This window comes from Rhea pennata, chromosome 7, assembly GCF_028389875.1.
Source record: "Rhea pennata isolate bPtePen1 chromosome 7, bPtePen1.pri, whole genome shotgun sequence".
Classification (NCBI taxonomy): domain Eukaryota; kingdom Metazoa; phylum Chordata; class Aves; order Rheiformes; family Rheidae; genus Rhea; species Rhea pennata.
This window is the reverse complement of record NC_084669.1, coordinates 37223181-37247065: the sequence shown is the minus strand read 5'-3', so window position 1 is coordinate 37247065 and position 23885 is coordinate 37223181. Positions and strand designations below refer to the sequence as shown.

At 41.1% G+C, this 23885-nt stretch overlaps 1 protein-coding gene across 1 annotated transcript in view; it reads right to left on the bottom strand.

The window, feature by feature from the left end:
* The window catches only part of MCU (mitochondrial calcium uniporter), an 86540-nt gene that overhangs the window by 4611 nt on the left and 58044 nt on the right, over positions 1-23885 (bottom strand). Inside the window, exons 2-6 of the mRNA XM_062580347.1 lie at positions 11071-11140; positions 6012-6182; positions 4631-4735; positions 1378-1538; positions 666-869 (exon numbers count right to left, since the gene is read on the bottom strand). Coding sequence (XP_062436331.1) covers positions 666-869; positions 1378-1538; positions 4631-4735; positions 6012-6182; positions 11071-11140 — 711 coding nt within the window. The remainder of the gene's footprint in view (positions 1-665; positions 870-1377; positions 1539-4630; positions 4736-6011; positions 6183-11070; positions 11141-23885) is intronic.

The following is a 23885-nucleotide window of genomic DNA, read 5'->3' as shown; positions in this document are numbered from 1 at the left end:
AGAGGTGAAAACCATGACACCCAAAGAGAAGCATTTCTTATGTGTTTTCGGGGCCTTTCTCGTCTCTTTAGAAAGGCATCTCATACATCAGAGATGTGCGCTTCCTTGAAACTCAGAAGATACCTCTTGTGCCCATAGTTTATTTGAACTGATAAGTCACAATACTTAGAGACTATAGGGTAAAGAACAACTTAATTGCAGTGCAAGCGAATGTCTGTTGGGGGTGAGGTGAGGGTTAGGAAACATTATTTGTCTGTACATGAACCTGCACAGCTAACCACAGAGCACATACAAGCATCTGTAGGTAGGATGATCAGGAAATCTCTAACAGAATCATAGAATGGTAAGGTTAGAAGGGACCTCTAGAGATCATCTAGTCCAACCGTCAGCATAGCCTATAGGGGACTGAACCCACGACCTCAACATTAGCAGCACCACACTCTAACCAACTGAGCTAAACCTGCCTCACATGACTGCCACCAAGCAGCTCCACAAGAATACCCCACCACCCCGCAGAGCAAAAGTTAAATCAAGGGGCATCCAGGCTCTAACAGACCACGGAAGGGGCTAACTAACATCTAACAGGTACAGTTTTTGTATTTTTCTAGGGAATGGAGCACAAATCAAGTCTTCTATTGAAGTGTCAATGTCAGCACATGTCCTACCTGGCGAGTCATTACGAAATAAGCATACATTGCCATGGCACTACCATAGGTGATGAAATAGGTAACTGGTTCCATAATGTCCCAAGAATATTCCCACCAGGTGAGGCGGGCTAGAATTCCGAACTGAGTGGCCATGTAGGCCAGCCCTCCCCACAAAACCAAGGTCGTCCTCTTCTCTGCTTTCCTGCTGAGCTCCATCCTTACCTGCAAAAAAAGAAAAAAAAAGAAGAAAAAAAAGAAAAAAAAGAAAAAAAGAAGCATTCTGAATTCTCAGAAAAATATTATATTGATACGGTCATAAAAAGAATGCTCTATATCTACACAAAATCCTAAGTTGTTTGACATATGTGATCTAAATCTTAGATTACATAGACATCTCTAAATTTCTTTTCCATTAGTATCTCCCCATCATCTTTATTTTACTCTGTGTACACTATGGATACTTAGCAAAGGTGCTTATTTCTCTGTATTTACAGGGATGTTTTGTTGCATTAGTATCAGCCTTTCTATTTATCACCAAGTTCATTTCCAATTATGTAAAGCGAGGAAATAAAATACTTCTGCAGGAACAGAGATGGCTTCGTATAGATTGAATGCCATCTTCTGTTTCACTGATCTTAAAAGCATGTCAGGGATCTAATTAAAACCTTGAAATTAATTAATCTGGTGTTTGGAGAATAAGTAAAATACAATGAGAGACTTCACTTCTCACTTTTTCTAATGGTGCTAGCTGCTCCTTCAGTTCCTCTAGTCTCCCTATTAGCTCCTTCTCCTTGTTCAGCTGGTGCTCCTCAATGCACAAGGCGGTATACAACTGCTGAACCAATGTCTTGACATCATTTAGCGTGGTTGCATCTTCATGGCTTAAAAGCTCTAGGAAAGAAAGAGACTGCTTTATATACGTTTATCCAGACAACTCCTTATAGACTCTTCAGAAACTGATACTACTCTGCACAGAAAACGTATGAAACTATCTTTCCAACACAAAAGTCTTTGGGAGACCTCAGCACTCTAAGACAATGCAATTTCTTCCAAAGAAAAACAAGCTTTATTACTAAACACGCCTAAAGTTTGATAAAAACAAGAAAAAAGATATATGCTAGCAGTTTACCAGATATAAACAGATCCTTCAGATTCATTTTTATACAAAAGACAACGAAGATAAATGAACAGTTAAATTAGTATGACCCATCACAGCCAGAATTTAAACAGATTATAGTCCACTAGCAGCTATAGTTATTGAGGACAGCAGATGAGGATCTTATTTAGTGGCCCTTAAAACATGCAGTCTTATGATAATTATTCCTCCCACTAATGCTAGGAATTGGTTTCGAACGCTCAGTGGGCAATCTCTCACTGAACTGCCTATAGGGCCAAGAAATTCTACCTTACTGTATGCAAATAAAACCAGTAACAGAGCTATTAATTTAAATAGTTGTTATTCCAGTATTTTGAAACAGAGTATTCATCAAGGAAATAAGCTTGTACAGGAGTCGTGAGTAGTGCCTTTAAACTACATGCTCCGTACAAAAAAAAAAAAAAAAAAAAAAAAAACAAAAAAAAAAAACTAAGCTGAGAACTAAAGCAGAACTGTTAGCCAAAAATAAAAAAGCAGTAAGAAAAAAATAGAAGTTAAATTTTTGTAATGTCCTTGGACTCTCATCTTATTTTCTCTAAACATAGTTTTATCAGTATAGAAAGCAGAACTAACACAGAAAAACTGAAGCACGCTGCTTTCTGGGGAAGCTAGCCTTGGCTTGCAATGCTCAAGCAACAAACGAGAAAATCTTGATTCGTGAAAAACTACAGACAGTTTAAATTCTAACATTAGCAGCCCGAGGGAAAGAAATAATTCAGTTGTCAGTACCTAAGTACACAGTAAGCAAAGCATATTCCCCCTTGCCAAAAGCTAAATACCTTTAATATGACTATGAAGAAAAAAATCCACGTGATTCCCCTGGAGTGACTAGTGCTTAGTATTTCAGAGTACAGCGTTCTAGCATTCACATTTTTAAATATACAGGGTGATATTGTAAAATGAAAAGCAACAGCTGAAAAGTTTAACCAAACTAATTTCAGTGTCTATTTATAGGCACATTAATTTTAATAGAAGCTAGCCACAGAAATCTCCTTGGCAAACGAATCAGAGGCGGCAATTTCATGTAACCTAGGTGATCCTAGACCTCACCCTGCCACTGCACAATAGGTAGATCATACAAGCAAGCTGTAAGCAAAAACCTATCAGCTCACTGACACAGACTTTGCTCTTTCAAAGAGTAGGTGGGTGGGATGTATGAATTTCTTAATCTCGGGACAGCAATTTCTCCAGTACAGAAATAGGCAGAACATTCACATTTTCGTTTAGTTGAACTGAAAATTATAGACTAGACCATCTAGACCTAATTCCCCAGGGGCTAACAACTAGCATAGAAATCTTGTTAAAATTCTCCATTTCTTCAGCATATAAAGTCTCATAAGCCCATGAAAACACTATATTCAGGACACACAGCAAAAACGTGAGAAGAGAGCAACGTTTTCATGTTGTTCCACACTGACCCATCTGACTTAGGTAGCCAGTCTTAACGGAGAGTTCTCTGTTGAAATACTCTCAAACTGACTGGAAAAACCATCTCTAGCAGACATCAATCTAACCTACAGTTAGGGCAGAAATAGCATCTCACATACTGCACTCCCAAATCCAGGTGTCTGTTGCCTACCAAGAACAAGTGGCTTCATAAAGCTTCCTGAGTCACCAGAATTTTCTTTCTTACTCAGTATTTTTATACTGCAATCAATAAAATACTGAAAAGCTTTGTTTTCATAACTTTGTTATTTTCCTCGAAAAAAAAGTCCTTGGAAGACAGCTACAGTCCTACAGAGGAAAACACTACTTAGCAGCATTTCCTAAAAAGTCAGTCACCCAAGGTGGTTGCAGACCCAAAAGATTTCATCAGTATCTTCTGATTTTTTGATAGAACAATTTGCTTTAACATATTGTCTTATTTAAGCTGCTTAATGTAAAATAAAAGGGGCATCGACATCTCGCTCCCAGCTTCTACCCTATGAACAATTTTGTCCATAAACTGCTGCTTGAAGGGAGAGAGGTATAAGAAGAGAAAAACCCAAACACTTACGTAAAACAACCAGATAAATAAGGGAAGGTATTCTCCCCACCCAAACTCAATCAGACACATCCTGATGGCCTCAGTCAGGTCATAAACCCTTCCTACTTTGTTTGCCTGACCATAGGGCTAAAACAAATTAAGTAAGGGCATGCAAAGACCTGGAATTTCATTTAACCTAACAAATTAGCTGTAAGAAAGAGTAGGGGAAAGATGAGAATACTAACTGTCTGCGTCTGTTAGTATGCTATAATGTCTCAAAACCTTCTTCCATGTTTTCAGACCCCAAAGTCATGCAAGTTGCTGAAGCCAACTATTTCAAATAAATTTTGCTGTTGATTCAAAAAAATAGGCTGTTTTTCCTTCCTATTTGTTTCTTAGTAATGCAACCTTGTAAGAGCATTGTCATTATTTTCACTGTTTGTCAACTAAAAAGATTTCAAAGTTTGTTCGCAATAAAGTATCATGCTTAAAAGAAACAAAATTTCCCACTTTCAGGCTAGCAGAAGGATTTATTCTTCTGAACCAATCTAGTTCTTGTTTTGCATTCAACTCCTTCACAATAAGTTGAAAGTGTTAAATGAGTTCCCCTCCACCATTTCTTCTTTTATTCCTTTTATGAGGGATGCTGACCCTGAACAGAATGAATATCTGTTTTCCAGCGTTGACTACTCTATGCTTATGGATATAATATGCTAGATTGTGAAGGCAGAATTAGAAGCTCTAAGATTTACTTTTCAAAAGCATGAAGTTATTTTTACAGGTTAGTAAAGCTTGCTGCAATTACAGGGAACTGAACACTGAACTGTGTTTTTGAAGTTTACCAGCACCAGGTTGGTTTACCTCTCTTTGGTGGTCTAACAAGGTATGTGACATCATTAATGATCAGTTTGAAGTCATCCAGCAGAAGCAGGTCTATGCCTGTGGAGGAGGCAACACGCGTGCCATCTGCAAGGCAAAAACAGGTAAACTCATTAGATAATAGAAACAAAACATCTAATTGTGCTGTGCTTGTGCTCAGCAGGTTGTATCAGTATGTCAAACCTAGGTGTAGGACTGTTTTTCATTAACAACACCCTTTGTAAAACTGGATATATAGATTAAGAGATCTTACACAGCAAACACTAACTAAACAATATATGCAGTTGCTTTTCCAAATACATGTATTTTTGGAGGTGTCTTATAAAAATAAGTGCCCTTCATCCTACCGTGTGATATTTGAACATTTTACTACATCCTATAGTACAATTCACTTCAGTGACTTTCACCTCTCCATACTAACATTAGAGATAACTATTTCCATCTCTCAAATTTGACAGCTTTCACATCACCTCTCTCCCAGGCCAAAGCCTTCAATGAAATATCTTGTTTTCACCTCACTCTCATAAGACATTCTAACAATATGTCAAAGCTTTAGTAGCTAGCATAGAATCGCATTTGGGTTAGACATGGTGAAACAGGGCATTTTAAGTAAAATACGATTGAGTTTTAACAGTTAAATAAAAGACTATTTCCCTTACACCACTTCTTACACCCTGTTCCTTTCAAATTGATTAGAACCTCTATATAAACAACTTGAATCTTCAGGCTAAACAGTAGGAAACACTCACTAAAAACTTAGTTGTTAATTCTAACAAAGATAAGTTGAGAAAGTGTACTTGGCAAGATTATGAGTGCCTTCAGGCAAAAAACTCTAAAACCCACAGCTACTTATATTTGCATTAACATTTTGAATATAGGCTTTTCAGTTATCTGTAATAATGATTTACATTCTGTGTATCAACCTTATGTTATTGTTTGCCATCTTCAGAACCTCAAGCATCAATCCCTCCCCAAAATTAGTCCAACTTCACAGTGCTCCTAGGCTGCTACATCCACACAATTAGCATAATAAGTGCTGTGGAGTGGGGTACATGCTCTTACTCAATATTTCAAAGTCATTTCAACTTAAGTGGAAAAATAACAAAAATTATACCTTTTATTGTTAGAGAATCTTCAAGACTGAAGCTAAGCACTAGGAATTGCTTCTTCTTTATTAATTCTACAGTCAAATATTTCCTTAGCACACCTGAATACATACAACTAACCAAACATTCCTGCTCTATTCTGCCTTTCCAAGAGCATCTGAAAACTCACTCCATTGGAAACTTTTACTTAAAAAGTTAAAAACTAGACAAAAATAGCCAAGAAACAAGTAAACCGATTAATCTGCACACAAAAGTACCTGCTGAGTATATCGCAACCCGATCAATTCCCCGGTCCTCTGCTTGCAGCTGTTGTAAGAATACACCAACCGAATCAGAAATCGGTTTAAGCGTGAACTGGCAACGCTCACGTCGGGATGGAAGATTCACAGAAATAACAGGTAACCCATTTTGGTAAACCACTGTCACTTCTAGGAAGAAAATAAAGATATATGTTAGAAACACAATAGACTTTCCTGTAACAGTTCCACATTCATCCTATAGAGACAAAACAAATATGGTTGCAAACTGAATGTGAAGCAGAAACTTAAAAATTCTGGATCATCTTACGCATCAACAAATGTGTCCTCCAAACCTGAAAAGTAAAGGATGTCAGAAATTTTTATTCTCATTAACTTAGCAGTATCTACTAAGCTTCTAACGTTTTGTGGAAAAGTAAAAGTAGAACATAAACATTTCTGCTCTTAGCACAATCATTTTTATGGCAAATATAACATGTTATCTAAGAGCAGCATGTAACAATGTATTCCCATTAGTTTTTGAGAACCAAAATATTTTGGACTGTTGAACATAAAACACTGCACAGTTTAGAGATTTATAGTCTCAAACACAAAAGCAGACCATACAATAGGAGACCTCAGGGAAGGACCTACTTCAAGCACTTCTTATCTTGTTTAGTTTGGGTTTCTTCCTTTGCACAGAGGCAACAAATATGCAAGGGAGCAGCCAGGAATATGGGGCTGCAGGAACAGCACTCACTGAGTTTAAGCTTCAAAGTCATTTCATCTAAAAAAAATCATGGGATCAACATACTTTGTACTTCAGAAGGCAGACATTGCTTCTTAGGTGTAGATTAAAAACCAACCCCCTCACACCTGCTTTCCATTTCTTGAGGACTATCATCAGCTTTTTCAAGCAATTTTTAAGAGTGCACTACTACATGTTGGGGGCGGACCAGCTGCAAAGCAGCTGGGCAGAAGAAGAGCAGGAGATCCTGGTGGACTTCAACTTGGACATGAGACAGCCATATGCTCTTGCAGCAAAGGCTAAGGGCTGCATTAGGAAGAGCACTGCTAGCAGGTTTGGGGAGATGATCCTTCTCCTCAGCATAGGTGAGGCCACATCCGGAGTGCTGTATCCAGTGCCGAGTTCCCCAGGCCAAGAGAGACAGACAAACTGAAGCGAGCCCAGGAGTAGGCCACAAAGATGATCAAGGGTTGGAACATCTGACATATTAGCAGAAACACAGTTAGAACTGTGGAGCTTGGAAAAGACAAGATGTGTTTAAGGGGGAAGTAAAGAAATCTTATAAATGCATATAAAGATTTTTTTTTTTGGGGGGGGGGCAGGGGGGAAGAGGAGGAGGAGGCAGGAAGAAAGGGCAGGATGACCACATGTAAAGATGGAGACAGACTCTTCTCAGTGGTGATGCATGACAGGTCAAAAGGCAACAGGCACACATTGATTAAAAAAAATTGCATTTATTTTTCTATTCTTATTTTTTGTGAGGGTAGTTAAATACTTGGAACAGGTTGTCCAGAGAGAGTGTAGTCCCCATCTCTGGAGATATTCAAAAGTCAATTGGACAATGTCATGAGGAATCTGCTCCAGGTGACCTTGGTTTGAGCAGGGATTTGAGTTAGATGATCTCCAGCTGCCCCTTTTCAACACCAGCCATTCTGTATTTCTTTGATTCCAGTGTACCTTGCTAAAATTTATTGTAGTGAATTATATAAACAGTAAGCTTGTGGTTATTTTACTACCAGCACACTCCGCATGCTTTGAGATACTCAAAAGAACAAAAATTTTGAGAACAAAATTGAAGCCTTTATTTTCTGTGCCTGTTGAGTCACAAACAGTTAAAATTGGCTAAATTCTGTAACTGCTAAAATGGAATTGTACACACCTAAAAAATATACATTATATATATATATATATATATATATATATTGTTCGGCTGTTGTCTGTTTTCCTTATGTAAAAATGTAAGGCTGTTTTTGTTGCATAGAGCATTTGCCACATCTCAAGAGATTATGCAGTCACCCACCCACGCTGCAGCTGGCTTCGTATTCCCACCTGTTGTAGCTTTGGCCTATGACATGTACTGCACCATCGACTTCAACTGATTTAACTGACATGCTGACATTCCACAACAATTCGAGCAGCTAACATCAAAACTAGTTTGTCTAGAGAGATCTGTGCTGGAAGCAGAAGCAAATAAATAACTACCTATCAAAGGAAACCACTTCTCAGCACGCCAGGGTTGAGCAAGTTCTGGCACCAACGCCCTTTATGCCTCTTTTTAGAGATTTGCAGCCAAATGACCACTGTGTTTACTACAGGATACTTAGCAGATTAGGATAAATCTTGGAGCAACATCCCTTTTTCGAAAGAGGCTCATGGATGTTGAAAAAGGATATGCAGTACTAATTTTTATAAGGCAAGAAAGATAGTTGTCTTAAGCTTCGAGTTTACCATCTTGCGTCTTCATGTATTGAATCAAGCACACAGAGGCGAGCGAGTACATTTTTCCTTTCTCCAAAGCTATCCAGTGCTGACAAGCAGGTTCTCATGTCATCTTTAAAAGACTAGGTGGAAGTGACCGCGTACGACATCTGAAGTGACTGAAGTCTTCAAGAGGCCCCAGTATTTGCAAACCTATAAGCACCTATTCTCAAGAATCAGACACCTAACAGGATCTCAGTAGCTTCAGTGTTTCAAAGTTTAAAATTCAGACTATAGTCAGATATTTGCTGAAAAAAATATGCCAACTGCCAGTTTATTTGGACAGTTAAACAGAAATTCAAGCTCTGTATCAGCAGCTATTTTGACATCAGCTATCAGATTTTGCTTCCTTTCACTCAAGTATTTGTGCAAGAGACTGGTAAGAAATAGATTAGCACCAAATACATTTGTGAATTTTCTACTTGAGATAGCAGGCTCAAAAGGAATGATTAACATGTTTGCAAGTTTAAAATAGCCACTTAAGTATGAAATCCATCGGTTCCTGTGAGTAGCATATACAACATTGACTTAGGTACTCATTACAAAACCACAAGACTGCCGTAGAGAACTTGGTTCACATGAAAAACATTTTTATTTCAAATGTTACTTAGATTATACAACTAGTAAGCCGGTTTCTTTATTGTACAGGATAATAGGTAAAAAGCCGTGTGTGCACCAACACTTCCCTGTTCATCCCCTTTATCGCAACCCCATTACTGCCAGCACTAAAGGAAGTACATACAGCGTCAGTCTTGGCCACATTTTAACCTTGTGCAGACCAGATGCAGGTGACAAAAACAGTAAGTAGGTCTGTTCCAAAAGTCTTCAGCGTTGATAACAAAGAGAAAACCTTTTTCAAGGATTTCCAGCTTAAGAGAAGTGTTAAAGACTAAATTATTTCCTTAGGACAGCAGGTTCAGTTAGTCTGGAATTACAGCTGGTTACACTTCTCCTTCACAAAAAGCTTATAAAAGTCATTCTCTGACCTAACTCATTGGTGGGAGAGTTCATAATTCCATTTCGATCCTCTCTTCACCTCCTACACAAGTAATGCCTGGTCAAGTTTTTACTACGTTGGAGAGGGAACAGCTCAGAGTCAAGTTAAAATACAATAAGTAAAAATGCAGAAAGACAACTTCAGTAAGAGTTAGACAAAAGTGATTTATGTCTGTCTGCCTTGCTTTCCTTTGCTCTGACAGCCCTACGGATTGCTTGCTTCAAGATAAATGCAAGTAACCAAGGGGGACAACATATTTTGGCATATCACTAACTATAGAGCTAACATTTTGGCTTATCACCACTGATGAAATTTCAAATCAGTTTTTAAATACATGGAAAAAGTCAAGGAAAGTAATTGTCCAGAAATATAATTTACTTAAATTTACAGTCATCTACAAGTTGGCCAGGCGGGCCACTAAATAAGGCCACGGAGAATTTTAAAGCCTTACACACTGTGTTAAGCGTGAGGTTGCTCCAAGGTAGGAATTCCATGCCTGCGTCGTAAAGCTTTGACTCAGCCATATGTGAACTAGTAACACTTCACTGGTAATTTTCAGGATTTTTCTGTTCTTGCATAAAAATTTGAAGAGTACATTAGGCCAAAATAAAGAACAATTTAAAAAAAAACAAGTGGCCAAAAAAAAAAGAGTTGAACTTTTACTGCTGGTAAAGACAAAGTTATTATAAGAAGTAACAAGAAATACTCAAGCACAGTATCAGAAAAGGTAAATCAGACATCATTAGGTCAGGCAAGTATCTGAGCTTACATCAATCTACATCTACACCTATTTAAGCCAAGCTCCCCACAGCAGTCACATTCTGTGTTTGCACACGGTCGTTATCCTGACAGAGGAAGCACTTGGGGCTGAGCCCTTTGCTTTCTTAGCTTTCAGGCATTACTAACAAGCCTGACAGGGAGAGGATCCACTAACTGCTCATGTCAGTCAGCACACGCATGCTATTCTTTGCACGCAGCACGCAGACGCTAAGTAGGAAGCAATCTGAAAGCTGTTTGTTTCCTCTTTGTATTTTGGCAAAGTGAGATTTTTACAAAGTTCCACCTACCTTGGCAGTGCATTCTTTTGCTTCATGCTATGACAACGTTATCAAAAAACCTCAATGTCTGAGCTGTCCTAGAATTTAAATAAAGGAACAAAACACGCTTGGCTTCACAGCTTATTCACTGCAGCAAGCATACTGCTTTCAACCACTGAAATGACAGGTATCAGCAGCATTTTCATTGCATAAAGTTCATGAGGCACACAGTATCCCAGAAGGTAGGTATCACGCACACCACCCGGGTACCTCAGCAAAAAGTCTAGCAGAAATTTTGGACAGTTGGGCATAAACATATCTTTCTTCATAAAGCCCATCCAGTTTTGTAAAGGATGTTACTGGAAGAATAGACTGCTTCCTTAATTCTTCTTGGCTTGCTTTGTTCTCTGTCGCTTTTCTAGTTCAAAACTAGATTACCTCCAATCCAAAAAAATCCTCTACCCGAAGAGGTTTCAGGGAACACGATTTAAGTTAGTGAAGCAAAAAGTGAGCCCAGACTTCGTACGTGCCGATACTCACCGTCGGAGGGCACTACTGTGCTGCAATAGACCACTCTCAGACTCTGCCACGGAGAAAGCCTCTGATGCACCTAGAAAATACAAGCACAGCAAAAAGACAAATGTTCAGTCGCACTCGTCTGTCGGAATCGCACCCCGCTGCCACCTCCCGTCCCCCCTCCCACCGCCATCCCTCCCAGTGCCTGCGCTAGGCATTTCCTCCCTCTGCCCCAGGGTAACCGCAGACCAGGAGTGCCCATCAAGAACAGCATCTTCTCCGGCCATCTGTCGCCCAGTAGGGTTTGCCCCCTCAGCCAAGTTCACCTCTACGCGTCTCTCTGTCATTTACTTAGTTAAGGAGAACACACAACAGAACAGCTGTGATTTTCTTCTAATACACTTTTAAAGCCAGATGCCACCTGAAGGTAGTCGTTTTTAAAAATTTAACTGAAGTTTTACACAGACATGAAGGGAGAAACCATGCAAAGCAGTCATTTATAAAGGTGGTTAAAAAAATTAACATAATGAGTGAGGATCAGGAAATTCTTGAATAAGGGTTCACTCTTTGGTTTTCTTTGCTGACTTCAAGTATTTTCTCATCCTTACAACAGGAGGGGAGAGGCTAAATTGTAAGATACTAGTAGTAAGCAGGGCTTTTAACAAAAAAGAACATTGTCCAAAATAAACTGACAGAGCTGTAAAGAAGGGACTATATTTGTTCATGACAATCCAGAATCAGACTGATTTATTTATACCCAGAAAGTTCGCCTCCTATGACAAATATTTTACATTGGTGACAAACCAAAAAACCCCCACAATTCAACTACTACCCCAGCACGGAAGAGCACCATTTCAGACAGAACAAGGCCCATGACCAGTTCTCATATCCTAGCACTCTGGTTTTTCAACACTTACTGTCCAATTTATTCAATGCTTTTCTTTGTTTTTAAAATACTATTACCAAGCCTACATTTCTGTAACAGTACCTCAAAGGCTGGGCTTGCTTTCAGTAACCTTCAGACTCAAGTCTGCAAACAAAACCCAGACTGCTGATTATTTCCTGCCAAATTGTCCAGGCTTTCATTTTTAGCGAGGTTGCTTTCAAAAGCCTACTTGAGACAGGCTTCTCAACTGCTTGACTTTGACTTCGCTTCTGAAACCTGCTATACAGATCAAAGATAGGCCCAACTGCCAGAGTCTTGCACATGGGAATTATGCTCAGGTGGTCAGTACCTTGACAGCTCTGGAAATACTGTCTAATTTATGTATTTATGCTTCTTTTCCCCCTCTCTCAGCCTTGACAATGAAAATCAATTAAGTCATCTTCAATTTTGCTTGTGGCTGCAGTAGCATTTTCAGCTCCTCACAGCTGGGTCAAGCAGGCAGTTAGCAGAAAGAGGGAATCAGGCATTAAACAGCTGTAACTAAGCTGAGTGAGAAATTACATATTTTGCAAAAAGAAATGGTTAAAGAAAGCCTGTATGTTGGAAACCAAAGGGCAACTTTGCCTTTCAACATTTGAAAATAGCAAGTCCACAGCACTGAAACACTTACGTATTACTGCTAAACAACCCCAGGAAACCACCCCACTTAGAAAAGAAAAAGTAAAATAAAATAAAATAAAAGCACCACACACTTTAGAAAGTCCAGCTCTGTCTTGCCACTGCCATGGTCAAAAAGCAAAAGTTTCAATTTGCAGAAGCTGTGTACAGCAGGTAAGCTAGTCTTCAGCTTGAATTCAAAAATCAGTTTTATATAAAGAGGGGAAGCCTCTACAGCAAGTTTTAAAATAGCAATACGTTTTTCTATCTGGAACCAGCAACTTCAATTTTAATGCTTCTATAAAAGCATCACAGCAGACACAGCAGTAACTGTGCAGCGTTTATACAGTGAGCCACAAAGCTGCCTTTCAGAGCACTTCCACAAAGCACCATTTACGTATACGCTTCACCCAATTCTACAGCAGAGCAGCCTCTTCCAGCTACGTGCTTTTTATTCCTTTACTCTTCCCTGTTACATGACATTCATCTTCTGTCTTTAAAATACAACATACCAGGAGTTTGCCTTGCTACCAAATTCGCACAGCAGCCCGAAAAATTAGCTGTTCTTTTCAGATGATCCTAAAGCCTTCTAAACTCAGGTCTGTCTCACTGCAAAACAGCCATACAACTCAGATACTATCAACCATCACCTTCAAAGACTTTAATATTAGGTCATAGGTATTTCACAGGTACAAGCTAATTCCAAAAGTCTCCTACTTTCACATATGCAGGAACAGGGGAAGAGGCAACATCAGTGGGAAAACAGGACACACTAGATGACTAATCAAAAGCTGAGAAATCTCGAGATTTATCCTGTTCCAAAATCATCTTTGAGTATTCTATCAAATTGATTCAGATGTGAAACAACTCTATATGGTCATTAACCATACAGAAACACACTGCCATTATGTTTTAGCCTAACCAGAAGCTCTTTCTCTAAGGGCATCTGTCACTGAGCACCTCTGGTCTGGAACCGCACCTGACAACAGCAACGGCACTATCGGAAACTCTTGTCCAAGATAAGTCTCTACTGGCTATGGGGAGAAGGAAAAAAGGCAAATGATTGCAAAGTCATCTTCTGACGTCTAACATAAGTAAGAGCTTAAGGAATCGTAATTCTTTTTCATTCTGAAGGCTGGATTTTGTTTTAAAATTGAGATGAGGAGAAATTCATATATCCTTCACCTAGTGTCTGCAATTCAACAGTGTGACACAAGTGCGACAGAGGAACCAAGTCCTGGACTGAAGCCATCAAGGGTTACAGCGGGACCCTTGTCTCAAGCTTCACTGACTGCATCTCACAGTCAGTTGTCTGCAAACACTTTGGTAAGAGCTCATTGCTTCAGCAAAGCAGCACAGAAAAAACTACATCTACGTTTCAACCAAGACGGATGTGTTTATTACTGCTGAAATAAGTACTGAATACTACTTGAGGTGTGAAAGGCAGCAAAGCCAGACCACTGAAATCAGAAGGTTTATATACAGCCATGTTCGAGTCTGAAGGGAACCAAACCAAGAACGTTTTTCACATTCACTCAAATCCTTCCTATCCCATCTTGTCTGCAGGAAGATGTATGTTAAAAGGTGCAGGGTTATGCAGCAGCTCGACTCACAGAACGATCTAGGGAACAAGAGTAAAAATCCCAGCCCTCTGCCTAAAGCTAACACTTCCTCCAGCCCGGTCCAGCTGTATATTAGACAATCCAGAAGCACAACACCAGCATCTCTAGGGGTCCTAATGCAGCTGTAGCTCCATCCTACACTGGTGACAAGAAGGTTAATCAAAGGTATACTAGAAAAACAGCCTTCAGCCATCAGCAAGGCAGCAAAAGCTATCTGACAGGAAAAGAGGGAGCAACCTGGCAGAGCTCGTATTCTGTGTTTTACATAATTACCAAATGATAGAATGCCTTTGGAGTACCACGTCTCGAAACCTGATTAAAACTAGAAAAACTTTAACCAGAGAAAGAAGATGTAGAAAAAAGGTGCATCTCAAATTAGATACAAAACACAAATAAAACACGTTAAGTCATTACCTGGGTTTGACACTCACATCGCAGACTTTGTGAAAGCATTCGCTATGTAAGAGACTTCGCCCGTAACAAATTTTAAAAGATATATTTGCAAGTGCCAGCTGCAACATCTGTTTCACAGGCTATGCAGGGACTTCAGCTGAGGCTGCCTTAAGTCAGATCTGAAAGAGATCATCTTCTCAACCAGCAGCTACTGTTTTCCTCTATACCCACTTTCAAGGCACGAAGAACTGAACATCTCTTCCTGGCTCTAGCACTAGTTACTCTAAGATCTCCCTAGTTAGAACCTCAACAGCAAAAATTGCTGCCAGCTTCCCTAAGCCATCACAGTAACCCAAGGCACCCACCTCAGAAATGCAAGAAAGCTCCCTTTAACCATCTTCCCTTCACTTCAGGAATTCACCTACTGCAGGAATGCAACTACGTACATTCCTATATTCAGTCTGATACCCTTTTGTCACTGTTAAACAGTCCTTTTAACATAAATCATTGGGTCTTCTCTTCCTGTTTTTTGCTTCCTTCTCTCCTGCGTTTACAAAGCAGAATACAGGCAAAACAAAACACTACTCTGACCAGAAACCTGGCATCCAAATCCCGTACTGTACATCATACCCAAACCACTAGCGTTTCAGCACAGAAGTATCCTTTACTTGCAGAAATGCAAGTCAAGTCTTTCAAATATGAACCAACACAGCGCTCTGAGCACATGAGTAGATGCAAGAGCATTTCTGCGTTCCAAGTTAAGCTCTGCTCACATACTTTAGCTGCCTCTGAACTCAGTTTCATCCTCAACGCTTGGTATCTTACTGCTACTACAGCTAGGCAGAAACACTTCCTAACAGAGAAGCAAGTTGATCTTACTCTCCTTTCAGCCAGCACGGATTGGCCTTTGTGGCTCCATCCCCTTCACCGCTGAGCACATCAGCCACCCTGCTCGCACCTTCACAACTGCAAGCATCAGAAGTCTTGAGAAAAAAAAAAGAAAAAAGTGGTTCCTCTGCCCTTAACTTTTTCTTTGGTACAAGCGGGCATATAAAGGAAGCAAGCTAGAGATTAAAAAAAGAAATAGCAAAAAAAAAAATCGATGGGACATGCCTAGAATTCTGCTTCAGCCACAAAACTCAACAGGAGCGCGCAGTTCAGGACCTGGCTTGTACCTGCATCAGTCCCTCACCTTGACCAAAGGTATTCTCCTGCATCTTTCACCCCCTCCTTTTCCACTTTCATGCTTGCAAGACATCTGTACTCCTTATTCATCTTGTACAATTTCCCTTTGGACTCTATTTCAAAGAAGGATCAAGATTTTCAACTTCATTACCAGGGATTTATTGAACAAATAATTAATCCTGTACGGCAAGCTTCCCCCAATTTTTTGCTGCATTATCAGAATACACTCACAGTGTTAATATTACATGATTTCTTTTTTTCTTTTTCCTTTTTTAAAGGTGCTTCTGTTTAAGAGCTTGTTACACAATGAAACACGTACTGTCACCCAGACACAGCCATTACTACATTACTATTACAAAAGTAACAGCCGAAGCATGCAGTTTTGCTGCCCTGCAGCAATCTGGCATGCAAAAAACCCAAAGGCTTGACCAGAGAGTGGAGAGCGGCAGGGAAAGGCACTACACTTAGGAGCAGCACTCCTGGCACTCCTGCAAAGGCAAAGGAACCCCACGTCCCTTATGAGCATTTTGCAGTTTTCAATAAATCCAAACTGCTGCCATGCAGTTCACTGTATAGAGTTCGTCTCCGCTAGCCCAATTTTTGGGCTTCCAATTAAAACCCCACTGGCTTGAACTCATTTCTTGTTGCCTTTGCCAGCATGTCCTTGCTAACATCTCACTTGAGAGGTCGTATTTTGCCCTGACAAAAAACATTTCACACCCACTGCCTCCAGAGGGCAATGTTTCTGCAGGTGAAGGTCAACTAAATGAGAACTGGTCTGAACAGCAGTACTGTTTCTTATATTCCCCCCCCCCTCCCCTTTTTAATCAGGCTGAGGAGACAGACAAAAAAAAAAAAGCAATGACACTAAGATGTGGGAAGTGCTAATCTTTGCATTTTGAAGCACTGAGTATGACCTACGCAGTAGCAAATGGTCTTCATTTGCCACCCTTACCATTCCTGCCTGAATTTTTCTTAGTTTCAGTAATTAGTACTTCATCACATCTGCTAGGAAAGGAACATAAGCAGGAGGTGAGCTATAAATATTCTCTTGTCAGTTTGCTTGCTTTGCCCATCTGTCCAGGAAAGAAACAGGTAACCTACAGCAGCCAGGAAGAGCCGGGGAAACCGAAAAGATTGATCCTTTTTCCCCCTAAGAAATGAAACAGTTGCTCCACATTCTTCACTGCACGTTCCTCCCAGGCATTACTGCTACTGTGGAGAGGCTGCAGTGATGAGTTTTATAACACAAACATCGCTGCTTATGATAACTTTGACAGATTCTTTTGGGGGCAAGAAAGGGAGAACGAGATAATGAAAGGGGAAAAGTTTGACAGACACGTTAAGCATGTCAGTCAAGCAGACCATACTGCTTTTCATAGAATCAGTAAGGGTGGAAGGGACCTCTGGAGATCATCTAGTCCAACCTCCCTGCTCAAGCAGGGTCACCTAGAGCATGTTAAACAGGGTTGCAACCGGGCGGGCCTTGAAGATCTCCAGAGAAGGAGACTCTACAACCTCCCTGGGCAACCTGCGCCAGTGCTCCGTCACTCTCACAGGGAAGAAATTCCCCCTCACGTCCAGGCGGAACTTCCTGTGCTTCAATTTCTGCCCGTTGCCTCTTGTCCTGTCGCATGGGACAACTGGAAAGAGTTTGTCCCCGTCCCCTTGACACCCTCCCTTCAGGCACTTGCGCACATTGATGAGATCCCCCTCAGTCTTCTCCTCCCCAGGCTGCAGAGGCCCAGCTCTCGCAGCCGTTCCTCACAGGGCAGATGCTCCAGCCCTCTGATCATCTTCGTAGCCCTGTACTGGGCCCTCTCCAGTAGCTCCATGTCTCTCTTGTACTGGGGAGCCCAGAACTGGACACAGTACTCGAGATGAGGCCTCAGCAGGGCTGAGCAGAGGGGCAGAATCACCTCCCTCAACCTGCCGGCAACAGCCTTCCTAATGCACCCCAGGAGACCACTGGCTTTCTTGGCCACAAGGGCACATTGCTGGCTCATGGACCATCAACCACACCAACTCCTAACACTCTCTCAAGGAGGGGGGAGAGAACACACACAACAGAACTCCTTTTTCTAACTTAGTTCTTAATTTCAGTGCAAATATCAGCAACTGGCAGAGAACTACACTATTCCTATTTTATTTAGGACAGATGATAGCCCAGGTACACTGGACCGTCACAGTCCCTCTTTCTTCCAAAGATCGCACTGTCCCATCTACCTTGAGCAGGAAACGTCAGGCAGGGCTGGAACACTTCATTTGCATTTTGTGATGCCAGACCATGGTTTTACTATTAAAATATTTTTGCCTTACTGGAGTAGGTTGGTTTAAATTCTGTTTCTTTAATATAGTCCCCAGAGATGCTAGGGGAAAAAAAAAGAAACAACAACAACAAAAAAAAAACCTAAGAATAATTCCCTTGCATCCTAAAAGCTTGAAAAACAGAAACCAAAACACCATTATATTTTTAAGCCTGTGTCAGTTTTGAAATCTGAGCACAAAGACAAGACAGAGCTGAATTCCCACCATGATATTCCAAACTCCTTACTCAGATCTTCCTGTACTAACAAGAATATTACCTCTTCAAAGAGCTTCTAACTCTAGTTTAAACAGCAGTTTGAAGAAATTAATTTTCAGCCCATTGATTTCAGAGTTCTTCACTGCTTTAGTCCTTCAGCCAGTCCCAGTTTGTAAAGGGAAAACTGGAGAAAAGGAACAAGATTCATTCCCCTTACAGCTTCCTTCATTTCTTGGTTTCTAGTGCTTAATCTAAACCCATTAGCTGATTCCTTCTCTCTGCTGCAGCCAGTTAGGAGAGAATGCCTTCTCCACCCTGCTCCCATCCCACAGGAAGGATTGCACGGGCTTCAGTTAAGGAAACATTACTTATGTATCCAGCATTTACAAGATCGAGAATGAATCAATAAGAGCTATGAAGTGAAATTTCCACAAGCGCAAGGAAATTCCTTCCGTCTCAGCGCGTGCTGGGGATGAGCCAACTCACACCTCTTTTCCAGGAGAACAGACTCCGAAATCAGGAAACCTTTCAGCTTGAAGAGAAACAGCCGGTGCTCTCAGACTCTTCATCAGTCTAAGCAGGCCACCAGGGCCTGGACGCCTGCCGCGGCGCAGCTTTGTAGAAGCTAAACTCGGAACTGAAGTAAAACACTCTCCAAGCCACAGCAGTCCAGTACTTCCCAGTACAGGGGCGTGGGTGGGGAGGGGAAATATCCAACATCAGTGAGTCCCTGGTCATTACCCTGGAGCAGAGAAAGTTTCTCCATCCAACATTACATAGTTTTGGTCTAAAAATGGAACCAGCGGAGCAGAAACTGGTCTTAGCTGAGCAGCGCATTGGGCAGTAAGAAGCAGTTCCTTTGTGTCCATTAGAAGTCACATCAAGTTAGTCCAGCCACTAAGGAGGAAAAAGTAAATCCCTATCCCAAATGATATGCCGTAAGGGCTAAGTTTATCTGTATGACTGGATCCCTTATGAGGCACTTGGTGTTCAAAGCACAGCCCAGACCTGCTAGGTAAATTTTACAGAAGCTCAGGTCTTGAGACAAAAAAAAAAAAAAATAAGTTGAATAATTGGGTACGTACACGTGCACCTGATTAATACTGGCCTAACTTCTCCTGTAAGAAACGCCAAAGCTTGGAAACTTCACCTTGGAATGCTTCTTCACTTTCTGCGTTCAATTTGCATCAGCTGTCTGCCGGGTGAGATTAGCACAGTGAAGTCAATAGTTCTTTTACTAGCCCTATGCATATCTTAGCACAAAGCAGTGGGGGTGAAAAAAAAAAACCTTCTGTTTGATTAACAGTACACGCCTGACATTTTTCTCTTAGATATATTACCTGCCATGACTATTGGTACTGCACAACTCTGGCTTGTAAATCACTTATATTCCCTGGCAAGTTACTGTTGTTCAGAGCTCCAGCTCTGTTGGCTGCAGAGGGAGCTTAAAAAAACCTGCACAGAAGGGAAAACAATTCCAACAAGAATAAGCAAATGCTTAGAGTCATTAAAGAGGATTGTTTCATCAAGCTAGCAGACCACAAGGCAAAGAAACCTGTATGTGATGTTTTCATACTGCGATATCAATGTTAATGAAGCACCTGGCTGCATTTTACAAGACAGCCTTCCCCCTTCTTCCCTTACAGAGGATACTGCACAGCATTCATCTGCTGGCTGCCATAAGCATGTATCTGAAAAAGGCAACTCAGTTAAAGTTAAACATAACTGAAAAGCAGTAATTTGCAGGAGCAGATCTTTATTGACATGACATACAACAAGAACACACATTTATTTGATCCTGAAGTTTAAATAGGATTTGAGAACCCGTTCTGGAGTTTTCCCAGCTGAACTTCTTCCTGTTCATCTCACCTGGCCCATCACCCACCACAGCTCAGCACAAGAACAGCTCTATGGTGCCAACAACACGACACAAACGCAAACTCGGCGGCATTTCCCAAACCTCCTCACCACTGCTGCTCGAAAGCGGCAGCCTGGCTAGCGGAGGGGCACGAGGAGCAGCAGTAGTCCCGCTCTGCTGGAAGAGGCAAACGTTTAACAACTGTGGGATTGCTCCCCAAAAAGTCAGCTCTTCCTGGCCTTCCCAGCAACAGCTCTGATGGTGCTGACCACTCCATAATCAGTCATCTCCAGGAAGATAAGGACACAGAGAAAATCAGAAAGTTTATTTAACTGATCATTAGGAGAATAAGCGATTGTAACCAGTACGCACAAGCTCAAAGCAAAGCTATTAATTTCAGTTTCTCTTGTGCAGAATTACTGTGTCACAGAACCAAACCATGACAAGAACGAGTGCCCAGCAAAAGGCTTTTCCTCCCTGCTCGGTGCCACGGCTCAGAGCCGCCGGGAGCGGCTTGCCGCCAGGCTCCCCTTAGCTTCCCTGAGATAGAGGAGGGAGGGTCAGGAAGCGACAGCAGGAGCTAAGTGAAACCAGGTTTACGGACACACAGAGTACACACAGACACACCTTTAGCTTACATAATGATTAATCAAGCCAATGCATCTAAGATAAATCAAAAAAGACAAATCAAAAAACTTTCCTAGGCATTTTCAATGGTTATCAAGTCAGCCTTCTAAAATTAAATCCTTGGAAAATTGGATCCTTGGATAAATGATAAACTAGAATTTTAGGGGAGCATCATGAACAAATTAGCAAATATTTGTTTCCGTTTTGTTTATCAGTTTTAAAGAAGGTTTTGTACTAATTCTCTATCATCCAGATTGCAAGGATTGTTTTAGCAGGATTTTAATTCAATTTTTCCAGATTGTTTCAGCTCAGGTATCTTATTATTTTGTTCAAAAGAACTCCGGAAAAACACTTTTCTACTTTAAACTGCCTAAGAACGTTTCCCATGGAAACTTGCAGCTTTACACAAAAGACTAAAAACACAAGGATGCTCCAAAACAGGGAGCAAACCTGTTTGCAACAGCCAGCCCTGAAAAGCAAGCTCTAGCTACTTGCCAAGTTACAGTGAAAGGCGCTCATCAGAAACACGCGTGCTACCTGGAGTTGTGGTTCATGCCAATATGAGCGCTGAGGCTTACTTGATATTCAGACATTGAGAAGTCTCAGAACTAAAGCATTGGAAAAGCAAAGACCATCTTTAAGAAGCAATAATCCTGGGAAAATGAGATGATTCTAGGAAGGAGGGCATTTAGAATAGGAAGGAAGAGATTTTTTGGCAAGATCACTTCCTGAAATCTTCCCAAACCAATTAAACCAGATTTAACATATTTTGATAGGCGCTTGGCGGCCTAGGAGATGGTAGTTGTCAATTCTGCTCTGAATTATACAAGCTGTCAGAGATACCTTTACAATCTGTATTTTTACTAACGGTTTCAGCTAGTTAATGAAAATTGAATCATCCTTCACAGGAGAATTAGATGCATGAAACAATGCAAAAAAAAGCCTCTCTGAATAAACCATCACCCGCCGTACCACCTCACGCGCCACTCAGTAGCCCTGCTAAAGCAGCGTTACAGGGACAGGCTGAATGCACAATAATTTATCAAGACCTTCAGCAGCACCGAACAGTCAGCTTCCATCATTCCCTAATGAGACAAGCTAAAATGTTATTCACTAAGACCACTTTAAGATGCTAGGCAGAGGCCCGCGTGTCCTCATCCTAAAGCAGGTCAGTGTCTCTATCCAAGTCTCCCTGTAATCATGTTTTGGCTGTATTAAGAGAACAACTGATGGGGAGAGCAAGTTTCCACAGCTGTTATCCCTGTAGGACTCTGCCTCGTTTCCAGAGCAGCACTGTGCTCCTGAAACATGCTGGTTCACAGCTCTGCAATCTTGTACCAGCACCAAGAATGAGGCGCAGGGTGCAGCTTGTGATCATCTTCAATCCTTATCAACATCAAATTTAGAAGTCCTATGCAAAATGAGACTATAATTTAGATGCAGCATTCCACTGCAACGGGCTTTCTTTGAATACAAGGACTGCTTTCAGGTTGAGCAGTTATCCATCAGAGCTGCTAATGACTGCTTAACTATTTCTGCTGAAGGCCTCTGTGTCCAGAACAGGTTCCAGGAGACATAAAAAGCAAACTCCTCTTTTTACTCCCCCCCACCCCAACACCTTGACAGAGCTTATTACAAAAGCAAAACAGAAAGCAGTAAGGCACTACTGAAGCGTTCAGCCAGAAAGCCTAGGTATTTCCAAAGAGGCCATTTTTAGTCCTAAAGAATAAGTCCTCCAATAACACTCTCTTGAACCAATTCTGACAGCATAGATAGCCTAAAATAAGCTAAGACAAGTTTCAGCTTTCTCAGCACAGCAGCCAAAACACATTAGCCATTGAAAAAGCACTAAAAGAGCAGCGCTGAAAGAGCTGGCTCTAAGCAATACAAATGGTTGTCCAACTGAGTAGCAGGTAATTGGTAAAGGAGCTCTACTGTCAGAGGCGCTGCAGACTCAGGCTGCGCCTACGTTACCAAGCAAAGGAGGCCCAGCAGGAGGGCACCTGTAGGGCGAACGCACGGGTGCTGAGGACCCAGTGCCCGTGCCGTATGCACTGCAAGAGGCTTTCATTTCACCGCTCTAATATGCTGCTGTCAACAGCTTCCACTGGCAGTGGGAACACGTGAACACATTTGGTGCCCTCCTCGAGCACGCCGTCTGCTTTCGTTACGTCCAGAAGGAAGCTGGACTGTGCTGAAACCGCTCCAAATGCTAACTAGAGCTCTGAGAGTGGCAGCCATTGGGAAACCCGCATCAAAAGCGGACCTACATTGGAAGGACCTACACCTAATTGGAAGTGAAACACTGAATGTTGATACACACACACACAAAAAAAGTGAATTTCTACAAGCTATCAGAACATTAAAGCTAGCTAGTAACTCAGAGTTGTCCTTCAGCCTATTTCACCTTCCCTGCAAGGAAGGTGTTGCTTACTTGTCAAGTATCCAAGCCAATGTTTTAAAATACAGGCTATAGTATCTTATCAGTGATATTTCACATTTATCCTTTCGAATTTATCCTTGCTTAAGTATACAACTAAAAAAGTCTCATCTCAAAAACTGAAAAAAAGCAACTATTTTTCAACAGAACACATTATGTGCACACACATTACTTAAAACCAGCTATCCTGATGTGAAGAACAACATAAAAGTTAACCTTATCCTCTGTATTTAAAAACACAACAGGATTAAGTTAAAAACATAGGCTGAATAAAGTTAAATTGCCACCTTCTAACAGAGGCTTTCTTCACCAAATTGCCATCAACTTGGTGCTACCCTACCTTAAATGTAAAGGTAAAACCATCTGAAGGTGTCTTAGTATTTAGCAGGCACTCCCTCTTTACAATCTGCTTCTCCACACCTGGGAGAAACTGAAATACTCCAGCAAGTTAGCAAAAAAGCAGACGTCACTATTTTAAGGTGAACGAAACTATGCAAGATTTAATCAAGTCAGATTAAATATCAAAGATCATAAATCTGTGAGGACAAACACAGCCATAATTGAAAAGCGAAGGCATGCACAAACCATTGCTCATCAAGTAGCAGCACAGGAACAGATCAGCAAAATTGAAGGAACACAGGTCACCG